The 14868-nt window shown below is 45.6% G+C and overlaps 2 protein-coding genes across 43 annotated transcripts in view; one reads left to right on the top strand and one right to left on the bottom strand.

The window, feature by feature from the left end:
• Snx27 (sorting nexin family member 27) overlaps positions 1-8077 on the top strand; it is an 85195-nt gene extending 77118 nt beyond the window's left edge. For 2 of the 5 annotated variants that reach the window (XM_030252876.1, XM_006502258.4), the window contains 4 exons: positions 2011-2160; positions 2635-2763; positions 3390-3449; positions 4348-8075. In XM_030252876.1, the coding sequence (XP_030108736.1) occupies positions 2011-2160; positions 2635-2763; positions 3390-3449; positions 4348-4395 (387 nt within the window). In that variant the 3' untranslated portion in view covers positions 4396-8075. Of the gene's footprint in view, positions 1-2010; positions 2161-2634; positions 2764-3389; positions 3450-3553 lie in introns of all 5 variants that reach the window. The other 3 variants (NM_001082484.2, NM_029721.2, XM_030252877.1) reach the window with 3 other exon arrangements.
• Positions 8078-8832: 755 nt separating this feature from the next.
• The window catches only part of Celf3 (CUGBP, Elav-like family member 3), an 18502-nt gene continuing 12466 nt past the window's right edge, over positions 8833-14868 (bottom strand). For 11 of the 38 annotated variants that reach the window (XR_003954425.1, XR_003954426.1, XR_003954424.1 and 8 more), the window contains one exon: positions 8833-14486. The gene's annotated coding sequence lies outside the window, so the exon portion shown is untranslated. The remainder of the gene's footprint in view (positions 14487-14868) is intronic. The other 27 variants (XR_001783779.2, NR_110353.1, NR_151857.1 and 24 more) reach the window with 3 other exon arrangements.

Below are 14868 nucleotides of genomic sequence, written 5' to 3'. Positions count from 1 at the left end.
TAGTATAGCATGGTGGCGAGAGAGTGAGAAAATAAGAGCGAGGCTTTGAATTATGACAGCTCTTCTGAACTTACCCCGCTCTGCTCTTGCCACCCTTCTGTGCTTTCCTCTCTTGTAAGTTGTTATTTTACTGAAGAAAAAAATATGAAGGGGTCAGGGTGTGACCCCGCTCCTGTAGAGCTGCAACCCCAACAGCAGTGGTTGAAGTGTGATTCACCAGTAGCAGAGCCACAGATTGCCATGTGTCTTGTCTTTCTTGTCGTGTCTTTTCTTTCTTTCTTTCTTTCTTTCTTTCTTTCTTTCTTTCTTTTTTTTTTTTCTGGTGTCATTCCTTCTGTCTTGGTAAGAGAGATAGCAACTCTCTTGTTCTCAATTTGGATGCCTACCCATCTATGGTTGTCACCGAAGGTGCTACTTTTCTGCACACAGCAGCAGCGATTTTGAAGCCTGTGTCTTGTTTCTGAGGCAGCCTTTGAAAGGACTCCAGCTCAGAGACCATGAATCTTTTTATTCCCTTCCATATCTCTTTGCTGCTGTTTTTATGCTCTATCCAAGTGTCTTCTATTCTTTGCTCAACTTGGGCTTATGGGTTAGAGAGCAGCTGAAGCAGCAGAGGAGTGGGACAAAGCCGAGTGACCTTCAGTGTTTGAAGCGTCACTGGGTTCATCTTGTGAGGGCCGCATATATGACTTGATATGAGTCTACATGGTCTTTAAGGAGGCACATTGTCAGGGGGCTGGAAAGATGGCTCAGTGGTTAAGAGCACTGTCTGTTCTTCTCATGGTCTAGAGTTCAAATCCCAGCAACCACATGGTGGCTCACAACCATCCATAATGGAATCTTCTGGTGTGCAGGCATATATATATATACATACATACACACACACACACACACACACACACACACACACATAAATTGAGCACATATATGTATAGAATAAATAAGTAAAATCTTTAAAAAAAAAAAAAAAGGAGGCACATTGTCTTCTTTTCATCCATGTTGCTCTGATAAAACACTCTGACTAGCAGCTTAAGGAAAAAGGGTTTAATTTTCAATTTAGTTCACCGTTTCCAGGATATGGTCCACCACTGCAGAGAAGTCAAGTTAGCAGGAATTTGAAGCAGCTGCTTACTGTACCCTCAGGAGCAAAGAGAAATGAGTTGGTGTGTACATGTACGCCTGTGTTCACTTGCCTTTTTTATACAGACCCAGACCCAGGGAATTGTGCCACTCAGATTTAGGTTGCATTTTCCAATCATTTATCAATCATAATCAACCAGTCAATCAATCATCAATCAGATAACCTCCACAGACTGTCCATAGGCAAACCCAGTCTAGACAGTTCCACACTTGCCCTCCTTTCTCAGTTGATTCTAGAGTGTGTCGAGTTGACAATTAAAAAGAGCTACCACACATATCTACTGAGACTCGGGATAACCAGGTCACTTAGGAATTAGTTGGTGGTGGAAAGAAGAAAGCCTAGGTTCTGATTCTAATTGTGCCAATTCTGACAAGTGACCTAGATAGGTTTATCCCACTCTGGATTCTTAAAAATGAGTAGGTTTGGTTTTTTTTTTAGTTTATCTTAATTTTAACATGTTATGATTGTGAGGTATGGAGTGCTTTTATCTTCATCATTAAAATCAGGGTAATTTTGAGTATAGAAGAGATGGGAGAAGCTATTATGAAGGTAGGCTAGATTTCCATCCTTTAAGTACAGTGAAAGCAGAGGACCACACTGGCTGTCGTTGTGTTAGTGCTCTTGACCACAGTGTCTCTTCTGTCACATCACTTCTGTACCGTCTTAAAGAGAACTCAGTGTTAGAATTATGAAGGAAAATCTGAGAATGGGATGAAGGAGTATCACAGAGCCTGTCCCAACTCTGGGACAAGTGTGAGATGAGAAGCCAGGTCTCAGGTGACTGGGTCAAGTGCTCTTGTCCGTCTCAGTAACTGCACTGGGCATCAGCATCGTTGAATCATGGTTCTCCCTTTCATTTGTTTGTTCAGTACCTCAACATGCTAAGGACCTGCGAGGGCTACAATGAAATCATCTTCCCTCACTGTGCCTGTGACTCGAGGAGGAAGGGACATGTTATCACAGCCATCAGCATCACGCACTTTAAACTTCATGCATGCACTGAAGAAGGGCAGCTGGAGGTAAGAGTTCCGTCTGGGACTGGGCGGGAGCTCTGTCAACGGACACTCGGATACTTTCTGTGTTTTAGTTCCTTGTGGAGCAAATGAAATGAAAACTATTGATGATAATAATCAGTGAGCCCACATTGATCCTTATTGTACTAGGTCCAAATTATGCATTTTAATTTTTGTATGTGTATATGGTGTGTGTGTGTGTGTGTGTGTGTGTATACTTGTGCCCATGCCATGGTGCATGTGTGGAGGTTATAGGACAACTCTGTGCAGTCATTTTCTCTTTGTTCACCTTTGTGTGGGTTCTGGGGCTCAAACTCAGGTCAACTTGGCCAGCAAGCATTTACCCACTGAGTCACTCCAGCAGCCTAAGTTTCTGTTGTCACAGCCTTTCCCTGATGCCATCAGAGTCCCTTTGCCTCAGCTACCCAGTATTCTCATACTTAAACTGTAGACCTTACTCTGGTGTTCTTGGCTGTCTAGAACCAGGTAATAGCGTTTGAATGGGATGAGATGCAGCGATGGGACACAGATGAAGAAGGAATGGCCTTCTGTTTTGAATATGCGCGAGGAGAGAAGAAGCCTCGATGGGTTAAAATCTTCACACCATATGTGAGTGGGAGATGGGAGGCATGGGAAAAGTAGATTGGGTTTTGAACTTTGGAAGTAAATCCTAGTGGGAACTAAAGGGAAGGGCACAAGAACCTGGAGCTCACGGAAGCAACAAAGTCAGCGCAGAGGATTTCCTCTCCATTGCCTCACCGTAGTTGGTGTGTGCTGCTGATTGTTTAAGACTGGGTCTCACTAGCTAGCCTTGGCTGGCCTGGAATTTGCTAATGTAGACCAGGCTAGCTTTGAACTCAAATCCCCCTGCCTTCCGAGTGTTGGGATTAAAGACGAGTGCCACTGTACCCTTGTATGCTCTTCTCCATAGTGTGTCTATTAGCCTCTGACCACAAACCTTTATTCCTTTGTTGATGACCATAAGAGCACAGATGAACCACTTTGACATTTTGTCTATCTGGGATTGTGGAATTCACACCCTGTGCAGTGTGTCGTAGTCAGCACTAGGAGGAGCTAGAGAACATTAGATGGTCATGCCTGTGGTTTGTGGTTCCTGGCAGGATTTTCTGTCCTGGGTGGGTTTGGAAGATGGGATGATAGACTTGAAGTTCAAAGGCATGACCTTGTGCCTGGTCTTGGGGAGTCAGTGAGTATTGCTACCTTTTTTTTTCCAGTTCAATTACATGCATGAATGCTTTGAGAGGGTGTTCTGCGAGCTCAAGTGGAGAAAAGAGGTAATTCTAAAGAGTTCTTGAATTAATTTATTCCTCTTCTTGTCTACAATTCATAGGACCATGACCAAATACCAGGACCCTCACCTCCATTTCTGTCTTTCTAGGAATATTAGTTAGAGACTGATTATCCCATGTGAGCCAGGACATTCTCCCAGCGAGGCTGGCCTCTGGATGGTGAATGGGCTATGCAAAAAAGCCCTGCTTCTCCCCTTGTGTAGAGGGTGAACACTGGCTGCAGGCTCTCCTATCTCTCATGACTTCATGGACCCTCTTCTGCCTGTTTGTTTGATTTTTGTTGTTGTTGCTGCTGCTGCTGTTGTTGTTTGTTTGATTTTTAATCAATAACTCTCCATGCTGTTCCTGACCCAGGAGAGCACCTGTCCAGAGTTTTAGCCATTTGACTGGATAAGTCACAGTAGTGTCTTTCTTCACTAACCAAGAAAATAAATGTGGGGGAAATTTTTTGCTACTGTTGTTTATAGGTGTCAGTGCTGGAGCAGAATTTAGAAAACTCTGTCTAAATACTTGGTTACTTACTCTGAAAGAAAAATCAGAAAATGAAGAAGTATAGTCAGTCACTTGGAAGTTGGTGTTCTTGCTCTAGTAGAAAGAACACTGGGCTCTGGAAGTCATCTGGGATTTCTCCTGCTTCTTTTGTCTGTGATTTTGGGCATAGCAACCACCTTTTTAGATCTGAATTATCTCTTTTGTAAAAGAGAAAGACTGAGCCAGGTGGTAAATATTCAGAGTCCTCTGTGATGTGAGCGGCTGTGTTGGCTTGGGATTGTTGAATCCGGTTGTCAGCGCGTGTGCTGCTCCCATCGTGTCGGAGGGTTGTCTCCAGATCGGAGGCCCTGCTGCTCCTCAGTAACTCTTTTTTTTTTTTTTTTCCTTTCAGAATATTTTCCAGATGGCGAGGTCACAGCAGAGGGATGTGGCCACCTAGCCTTTCCTCATCCCTTTATCTTCTCTTTGCCCTCAGCCTCTTAGCCTTTTCGTCTCCCATGTCAGACAGTAACCATTAACACAAAAGAAGAAAAAAAGGAAAAAAAAGTCACTATGTCCCAAAGTCCTAAGCTAAATATTATTAATAACTTCCTGAGAATTTCCCGTCTCTGGAACTGAGCTGGTAGAGAGCAGGTTGATAGTACCAGAAGTCCACTGAGATCAGACACACAAGCCCAGCCAACACGCCAAAGTCATCTTTGTCGTTTGACCCGGGCCTCATACCAACAGACTCTCCTTGTACTATATTTTTAAAACTGGAACTATGAACTCCATCCATTTGCACTGTTCAAGCATATATATGTATGTATGTATGTAAAAATTATATATACACAAATTAGCTGCACGTATATACATATATATATTTCTTTTTAAATTTCATATTGATGGCAGTACCTTTTTTAGCTTGTGTTTTTACACACCTTTCACAGAATTCATGACCTCTCTCTTGCTCTCTTTATTTTGAAACAAACTTTAAAAAGGAAAAAAAAATACAGGGAAAATACCTCTCCTCATGAAGGACTCGAAAAGTTTACAACCTGCTTGGGTTTTCTTCCCTTTTTTGTATTGAGTACAGTTTCTGGCTGTTGGTTTGCCATAGAGTCTGAGGATCGAGGAGTGTAGTGTCTTTATCTTCAAGAGGGTGCTGAGGAGGAGAAAGGCCGTTTCTCAAGAGCAGTTGAGGCTGCAGGGAGTCTAAAGACCTAGAGTCTCGATTCCAAGTCATTTTCCAAGCCATGGTCCATCGATCGACGTTGAGTCCGTCCTCCATCTCCTTCCTGTTTCTTTAGGGTCTTTTATTATGCTCCCTTTTAACTGACCCAAAACAGTTCAGGGTAATCTGAGGAAGCTGTTATAGTAGGAAACTTTTTCTTCTGCAACAGGGGTTGTATCAGGACTAACCCTGACATCAGAGGTTGGACAGATGGAGGAAAGGGAGGATGGAAGCTGTGCCTCAGATTTATAAGGGCCTTACCTCTTCCATTCCTGTCCAGTAACCATCTATTTTACATCCTCTGTGAGTTCTTTAAACAGCTGTACGTGGAAGGAGTGTCTTGGGTAAACTTAGAGTCTGGGTTGCTGCCAACCAAATCAGAGCCCTGTTCATGACAGCTGAGGGCCCAAGAAGTGGGAGTATGGTCAATTTTAGTTCACCACCACCATTTACTTCAAAGGAGACTGAAGAGAAATCTCTTAAAGAGTTCTTTACCTGGAGCTGGGGCTGGTCCCGAGGCTGAGGCTGGGGCCGGGAGTGTTTGCCTAGCCTGCATAAAGCCCTCAATTCCATCCCCAGCACCACATAAAATTTGGGTGTTGGGGTATTGTAGCACACACCTGTAATCTCAGCACGTGGGAGGGGAATGCAGGAAACTCAGAATTTTCAAGTCCACCTCTGCTAACTAATGAGTTCAAGGCTATCCTGGATCACATATCTCAAAAGTAGAAGAGTTCCTTACCTGCCCCTGCACTTAGACCTCCTAGGACCTAAAAGCAACATTTGGGACAGAGGCCAGGCTGGCACTAGAGTAATAGTCTCAAACCTTGAGTGTAAAGAACTCTGAGGTTAGGTACAACTAAAACACGTCTTTGAAACTCTTTATCTACTTTTCCTTCGATATTGAAGCCTCCACAGGCTTCGTCTTTGGCTTTATGTAGCTGAAAGGCAGCCAGAATTGGATGTAGTTGGCAGTGTTGGATTTGGTTTAAAGTTTCTTTCATGCCTTGGTTTTGCAGAGCATTCATTATGAGGCTACTTTTCTGTCTCCATTATTCTGGCAGCCACTTGTCGCAGGAAGGTGTAAACACACCTTTTAGGATAGTCTTTCCCTCCCCTGTCCAAACCCGTGGGACCACAAAGTACAAAATATAGTAGTGTTTAAAGTTGAAAAGGGCAATACCTGATTTGGAGGCTTTAATCAGGATCAACTCTCCCTCTTGGCTTTACTAATGAGTCTGAGTACCTTAAGAGGGGGCGAGTTGATTTCCTCTCCAAGATGCTCTGGAGGCCAGCTGTGTTCAAACTGTAAAAAGAGCAACATTGCAGCTAATTCCCTCAGGAAGAGAGCCTTCCAGAATAGGGACAGGGCTTTGGAAGTCCTGAAGAGTCAGCCCCACTGTGTTGGGGTTAACAGAATCTGTAGGAACACCCTGCTTTAGGTAGTCTTCCTACCAGAACACCCAGCTGCAGCAGGGAGCTGGGAAGAAGCAGCTCCCAGGGTCTCCCAGTGGAGCTGCAGTCCTGGAAGAGGAGGTCACGGTGGCCTAGAGGCCCACAGAGGCCCACAGGATCAAGTTCTTTTGCATGAAGCAGTGTTAGATGTAACTACTCCCTCCCCCAAACCCCTACCCTTCCTTTCTCTAATCCCTTCTATGTTTCTTAGACCTGGCTTCTGCCCAGGAAGGCATCTACAGGTTTTTTGGGCAGTTTGTCTCTGGGGAAGGGACTTCCCCTCCCAGCTTCACTCCAGCAGAATCTTCCTGGTCTCCAACTGTTCTTTCCTCCACGAGGAGTTTCTGTTCTCTGATACTAAAACTCAAGAGATCTTTACGGAGCAGGAAACTACTTAGTCCCTGAGAAGCCAGGTGCTCTAGGAAGCTTTGCTTGGGCAGTGCTTTGAGCTTGCCGCTCTTTGTACTTTTATTCCGGTCTTCGTCTCTCCGCCTTCCCCTTGCCCTTGCGGAGGCCTCAGCTCAGCACAGCTACAGTCAGTGTTCAGGGCAGTTCCCAGGCCTTGACAGAGCTCTCAGGGAGGAACAAGGTAAATGCTCTAGCATCCTCTTGCCTGGCCCATTTAATTTTATCCTTTAGTTACCTGGGCCAGTAGCTTTGAATTATCCCTTCATTGCTCCAAACCCGATGCCTGAAGCAGCAAAATAGGGCACTGATAAGAGGGAGCACCTCTCTCATCTCAGAGTTTCCAGCTTAAGGGCCAGCTCCTAGAAAGCAGTCTTCTTAAAGGGACCTACATGCATTTGCGTTTAGCTGAAGTCTCCAGGAATGGAGGTCCTTTCTGCCCTCCTTTCCATTCTGCTGGCTTCAGCACACTGCTGCTCCTTCACCAGTTGGATGGGTTGCTTTAACTTCTTTTTGGAGGAGCAGCAGTGTGGCTGAATACTTAGCGCCAGCGGGAGGGAGAACGCTTCTTTAGTCCTCCGTCTTGGATTCTTCTTCCTCTAACCCTCAGCATATCTGCCAGGGCTCCTTTCCCTGGATAGCAGCAGCTTCTTTCTCAGCAGTAACTGAGGGTGCATGGAAATCGGGCTCTGGGGAGGAGCGACACCAGAGGGACTGATCCTGGTAGGAGCACTTGGTTAGCTGCTGACCATGGGTGCCAACTTGTTATTATGCCCCCTTGTAAGCTGCTGAGCTGGGCTTCAGTTTTTCCCAGGCCATGCACACTTATAATTTATTTGAGAGAAACTAATTGTATTTTCACTGCAGTATCTTGTACTTTTATTTGTGATTTACAAAATGTGAAGAGAAAGTGCAGAGACCCACTGGCTCCAGTGTTTCTCCAACCCTGCTCTAGAGCTAACCACTCTAAGATTGTTTGGTAATGTTACTTAGTGTAATTAATTGTAACATATTCTTTTAAATAAATTGATTTATTGATGAAACAATTCTTTGGTTTCCTAGACTACAAATCCTTTGGGTTATGTGGGAAGAAGTAAAGAGGGGCCTTTGACAGTTGAGTTGGAGCAGCTAGTCTGAAAATGAGAGGGGCCGTCTAACTGCTTTTCCCAGCTAACCCGGGGAAACAGAGTCAGGGGAGGAAGGAAGGAGCTGCTCTTTCCCCATGGCTCCCTCGGAAATCCCACCTGCTTCCTCACTTCTCAGTTGTTGCGCTCTCCTTTGCAAAGTCTTGTGACTATTCACAAGACTCCTTCACCAGCCAAGCACAGGCAAAACCTGGCAGAGCTTTTGGGACATGGTATGTCCCACCTGACCCCCAGAATATGTGTATCTCATTTATAAGTAACTAGGGAAATATTTTATATCTCCCCTAATGAGTGCCTAAACAATACCATGTAGTCTGGGGGTTGTGATCTTCCTCTGATCATGTGCCTGAGAATAAAAGTGGCCTTGCTGTCCTTGGTCTTACACAGAGAACCCAGGTACCAGGCCACCTCCTTACTCAGAAGAGAGTCTGCTCTCCAAAAAGCCCAGCATTGTAGTGGGTCAGACATTTCCATTTTGTGTGAATCATCATTTCATTTCTTGGTATTTTCATAGCCCTTTACCACATGCTTTGGTCCTTAGTTGACCCTAAGAACAAGGACCACCAAGTTTGACACATTTTGTTTGGATTTGGGTCAAGACATTTTTCACAGTCTCATTCACCTAGTACTTGGAATCTAATAAATACTGATCACTAGATATGTTTAAAAAAAAACTCTTTAATAAAGAACCATAAAAAGGGTAGAATTATAGAGGCTGAAGTAACAGCATTAGTAAATCTATGGGACACTGCCTGTGAAATCGCAGATACAGGAATGCTCACAGCCTCACAGGGGAGACAGGCCCATGAAACACAAGGTTTCAGTGCTCTAGGGATATCATAAAAGACCCAGGTATGATGGTATATGCGTATAACCCCAGTACAGGACACAGGAGGTTTAGGAGTTCAGGGCCGGCTTCAGCTACATAGCAAGTTCAGGGCCAGCCTGGGCCACATAAGACCCTGTTCTCAAAAGCATGGGGAAGGGCAAGATGGTCCAGTAGGTAAAGATGCTTGCTGCCAAGGCTGACAACCTGAGTTAGAATCCTAGGCCCCACATGGTGGAAAGAGAAAACTGATTTCACACAAGTTATCCTCTGCACACATGTGAGTTGTATTGCACGCACATATACATTAAATATAATAAATCGTAAGATTTACAGATGATAAAGGGAAATCTTAAAGTGCTATGTAATGTAAATGATTTAACACGAGCAAGATTTCATCAAGCAGGTATCGAGCAGTATTGGCCATTATGTACAAGACCACTGCAGCATGCAGAGTGAAGAAGCGTGGGGTAAGAAAAAACCAGACTTGTCCAGAGCACAGTGAATAGTTCTGTGTCAGCGGAATATAGGGCATGTTCAAGAATGCAGGAGGAGGTAAGGATTCTCCCAGTCCCTTGTTTTTATAGTGTGTGTGTTCGAATATGTGTGTCACAGTAAACGTAGGTTAAAGAACAATTTGTGGGAGTTGATTCTCCTTCCAGCATGTGGAAGAGGGAATGAATTAGGAGACTGGTATAATTATTATGTTAAGAAGCAGACACAGTAATAACTGAAAGAAGAAATAGACATAAGGAGAAATTATAGAAACAGAATCTTGTGATTTAACGACACCGAATTTACGTGAAATGGGTGAAGGGCTCCCAAGCTCTGTGTGACTAGAGAATCAAACTATTTTAGGAGTTGAGCCAGGCCAGGTGGATGTGCTATAATGCCAGCATTCAGGATGTAATTGTAGGATAACCAGGAATCCAAGATCATGTGTGACTATGTAGCAGGTTTGAAGCCCGACTGGGCTGCATGGGATTCTATTTCAAAAAATAAAGTGGAAGAGGGCAGTACTTAGAAGGCAGAGAGGCAAGTAGAGTCCAAGCCAGCCTGATCTACAGAGTTCCAGGACAACCAGGGCTACACAGAAAAACCCTGTCTCGAAATGCCAAAAATCAAAGAAAACCAAATAAAGTATCCTAGAGAGATGCCTATTGGTTAGGAGCTCTGTCCGATCTTGCAGAGGACCCAGGTTCAGTTCCCACCACCCACACAGCAGCTCACAGGCACCTCCAACTCAAGCTCCGGGGATCCAACCTCCTTGCTGGTTTCTTTGGGCATCAGGCAAATAAATATGCAGCCCCCAAATATACATGTAGACACTCACACATAAACATCTTAAAGCTGGCCATGGTGGCACAAGCCTTTAATCCCAACAGGTAGGGAGCAGAGATAGTGGTATCTTTAAGTTTGAGGTTAGGGTGGTCTGCAGAGTTAGTTCCAGGACAGCCAGGGCTACACAGAGAAACTTGGTCTTGAAATATCAAAAATAAATAAATCTTAACCAAAAAAGAAAAGCAAAAAGCCCCAAGACTTTGGAGGGAACATGTTTTAGTATTCGACTACTCAGATTTACACACAGTGGAAAATCCAGTATAGATAGCTAGGAGTCACTTTTTAAAAAAACGTGGGGGTATTTTTGCCTTCTTGCACAGGTATGTGCACCACATGCATGCCTAGTGCAGTGGAGCCCCTGGAACTGGAGTTACAGTATTGAGCTGCTGTGTGGTGGTAGGAATTGAAGCAGCCAGTGCTTTTAACTGCTGAGCCACCTTCTGCTCCAGGAGTCATTTCTTTTTAGAGATTTTTTTTTTATGTGTGTGCATATATATGAGTTGGAATCCTCTGGTACTAGAGTTAGAGTTGTGTCCTCTGCAAGCATGGTAAACGCTTTTAACTGATAAACCATCTCTCCAGCCCCACTGGTCATTTCATCATTGTTTACTAACTAGCTCCTAGTGTTGAGTACCTATTTAGAGTACTAGCAGTGAACAAGGCAGTTGTCATTCAGATTTGGCCGTGAGTGGGTATATGTGGTAGTGTTTACTAATAGGAAAACTAAGAGAAAAGGTAGCAACTTGTTCTTCCTGAGCAGATGAAAGGACCCAGTCCACGGAGGGAGGAGATCTTGCATTTGGCAAGAGGAAGCTGACTCTGGGAGAAGTACAGTGAACCCTGTGTAGGTGCACAGCTGCCATCCCAGAACATGGGAAGTGGGGACAGGAAGAACGGGAGTTCAAGTCCATTCCAGAAATTGTCCTCCAACTGCCACCGCACGTGCCGGACATGCTCATTGCCACACATGCATGTGTGTGTGCACATTAAATGAGGCTGAGACCGGTGGTGGTTGTGCACGCCTTTAATCCCAAACACTCCAGAGACAGGTGGATCTGAGTTTGAGGCCAGCCTAGTCTATAGAGAGTCCCTGAACTGCTAGAACTATGCAGAGAAACCCTGTCTAGAAAAACCTAAATAAATTAATAAGTAATAAAACAGAGGGTGAAAAGTGAGAAAGCTTTCCTAAGAACCAGAATGTCCTAAGAACCAGGGCTGTCCAAATGCTCATATTTAGAGATCATTGAAGCTTGGCCATGAAGGGATTCTTGGATCACAGATACTCAAAGAAGTGAGTGGTATGGATCCACACATCCTCACAGTGTTATGTGTATTTCCCAGCACTAAAAATACAGAAAAGGAAGAGTATTGAACCCGTCCAGGGTCTTCCCTGCCGCGGTCTCGTCAGCTGTAGGTTCCCTTGGGTTTGGTCCTGTCTCTTCCATTAACATGACACTCTTTTTCCCTCAGCAAGTTATAAGGAGCATACAATAGAGGCAGTCCCTGAGGAGTTACCACATCTGCATAAGAGCCCAAAGACACCAGGAGTTAGGAGGCACAGTCATTCTGGGAGAGTCTTTTTGAGCTAAAACTCACCATATTTGTTCTGACCTACAAACTGTTGAAATAGCTCTGGGGAAAGTTTACAAACACTAACCACCAGCTGCTATTGGCCTTACACTTGCTGCTTCTCGTTGTGCTGCCAAATGCATGCACACACAACTTGTCACTAAGATTTCAGGCTCTTTGTTACTGGCTAAACATCCTGCCTGGAGCCTTACTGTCAGGCTTTTAAGCTTCATTGTTGTTCCAAGGTTACAGCTTGACTGGATGGAGAGCATGTCCAGAGAAGTTGAGCTGAGATGGGCTCCCTAAATGGCTGGCACCATCCCATGGACCCACACTGAATGAAGAAAGATACAGACTCTGCTCTAGAGCTATAAACAAGCCACTTTTCATAAGAACAGCGAGGAGTACGGACTTCACCCCATTCCTGACCCTTACCACATTAATATTTGTTTCTCCCCAAAGCCACACGCAAAAAGAGAATCTCCATATAGTGTTTCTTGTGTGCCTGCCTGCCTGATTTCTGTCTGTCCCAGGCTGGCCTCAAACTCCTGAACCCTTTGCCTCAATCCCCCAAGTGCTGGAATTGCAGCCATGTGCTGCCATGCTCTGACTTCCTGTGAACTATTAGAGGCTGTGCTAAGAAGAGAAGAGTGAGGGGCAGTGGGGTGAGCTGTGAGGTTTGACCCATGGCTGCAGGTTCTCTTTTGCCCTTTTATTTACCCCTTTCCTTCCTCTTCTTACTTCCTTGATTTCTTTCTCATTTTTCTGTATTGGTGTAGAGAGAGTCATATACACCCTTGCCAAGTGTTTTGCCACTGAGCTACATCCCCAGGCTGCAGTCCTATTTTCACTGAACAACTCTGACCAGAGGCCAGATCATAACTGGAGGGGGCAAGTTTCTAAGGCTTGGTGGAGAGGAGCTACCTACAAGCAGGTGGGTGGTGCTATACCACATGATCGCTGTGGGCCAACAGCAGTTCTTAGGAAAGAAATTGACTTTCAGACCTTCTGCTGGATGGATCACTACAACGGCCTGTTTGATACTCTGGAGTTAGACAAATGTTCAGCTTCCGTGTTTTTCTCTTTTCTGTCATTGTGACCCTGGGAAAAGGAGTTAGCCTTCAAAATATCCAATTCCCTGCCTACAAAATTATATCCTGCCCCACAGGGTTGTGGAGAGTAAGGACAGCAGTAGTATTAAAGCCAGCTCCCAGTGTCCCTGAAACTACAAGACCCCAGCCTTAGAGGGGTGTGGCTGGACACAGGGAGAGGCCTCCTGACCAGTGCTTGCCTCTGCACTCACCTGCATATCCTTTCCCCTGGGCTTGATGTGGAAGAACATTCTAGAATTAAGCCCCAAAGATGAGCAGGTAGGATCATGAAGTTATGGGCAAGATCTGAACACAGAGAAGACTTGGCCTTCCACGAAAGTTTTGCCAAACTATAGTCTCTCCCTCCCTCCCCCTTCCCCAGTGTGAGCACCCTACTCTCAACCTTCTACGACTCATGGTTGATGCTTTCAAATGTTTTTTCTTTATTTAGACAGAAAAGACCAACTCTTTAAAAGTAAAACTCAATAAATAAGAGTAGAGAACTGTCAGAAATTGATTCCCCCTTCTTATCCTTTACCCTCCCCACCCCACCCCATGTTTTTTTCCCTAGAACCTCTTCCTAAAGAAAATGATCAGGTAATAAACCCCTTTAGCCCTCCCCATACCCTTCCCCCAAATACCCAATTACCCCCAAAGCAAAGGGAGAAATCAAGAGAGGAAAAAAAGAAAAAAACAAAATCCAAGGGCAGCATTGTCTAAACTCCCAGAAAGAGAGATGGCAGCGTCTGGCTGGGTGGGCTGATTAAAGCCCTGGTGGTCATGGTATTTACATGGAGGGGCCAGCAGAGACTGTAAACATATTTAGGGACTCAGGGAGAGGTCTTTTCCTCATGAAAGGAGGGTCTCTGTGACTGACTGGCAGAGAGGCAGCCCTCAGGCCCCCCCCCCCCCACACACACACCCTCCTTGGAGGGGGCTCTTGGGGAAGGCAGTGAGTTTTAGGGCTGAGAGCCCGGGGTTTGGAGATCTCCTACCTCTAGCTGAGGGTGGGGAGAAACGTGGGAGCCAGCTTCTGAGAAGGCAGGGCTTCTGAGAAGGCCCTGCCGTGGGGAGAGGCAAGGGGGAGGGTGCTTGGGAAAGAGGAGAGTGTCCTGCTGCCCTTCCGAGCCTGCACAGCTACTGCAGGCCACTGAGGGGAGGCAAGGGCCAGCAGTGGGCACAGAGGCTCATCCAGGAGCCTTAGCAGAAGGCAGATGCCCCTGAACCTTCAAGCCTATTCCTTGCTTCCTCACAAAGGCCAAAAGGGCACTGGGGAGGAAATAGGCTCTTGAAGCCAGGGAAGCAAAACCATGGCCCTTCAGAGAGGCAAGATGGTGGGAGTGAGCCAGGTCCTGGGCCCTCGGACCATGAAGCAGCTCTTGCCCCAGAGTCCAATCAAGGCCTGGGGCAGATGTGCAGAGAAGGCCAGGGCCAGTCATAGGAAGAGGGTATACTGAAGTGCCCCTTCCTCTGGTATCTCCAGACCTGTGAAGGAAGGAAATATAGGTGAAGCACAGGGAAGGTTTCCAGTACTGGTCACAGGTTCTGGGTAAGGTTGGGGTGGCAGGGAGTGATGGCACCTATGATGGGGCCTCCTGAGAAAGGCAGGCCATCAGAAAGGCCTTGTCCCAGCAGACCCATCTGCTCACCTCCCCATCCCTCCAGCTATGAGGGCATAGAGCAAGGATAGAGAAACAGGGCAGGAGGCATGGAACAGTACAGAAACTGAAGCTATTGGGAAGAAGTAGGTCAAAATGACTGGAAGACAGCTAGATGGAGAGAAGGGCGAAGAAATGAGACAGACAGGCAGGCAGAAGTAACTAGAAGGGAGGCGCTGGGGGTGCATGGACAAGACAGACACCCGGCG

Source organism: Mus musculus, chromosome 3 (genome assembly GCF_000001635.26).
Source record: "Mus musculus strain C57BL/6J chromosome 3, GRCm38.p6 C57BL/6J".
NCBI classification, from domain to species: domain Eukaryota; kingdom Metazoa; phylum Chordata; class Mammalia; order Rodentia; family Muridae; genus Mus; species Mus musculus.
Note: the sequence above shows the minus strand (reverse complement) of the source record. Positions and strands in the feature narration are given on the sequence as shown.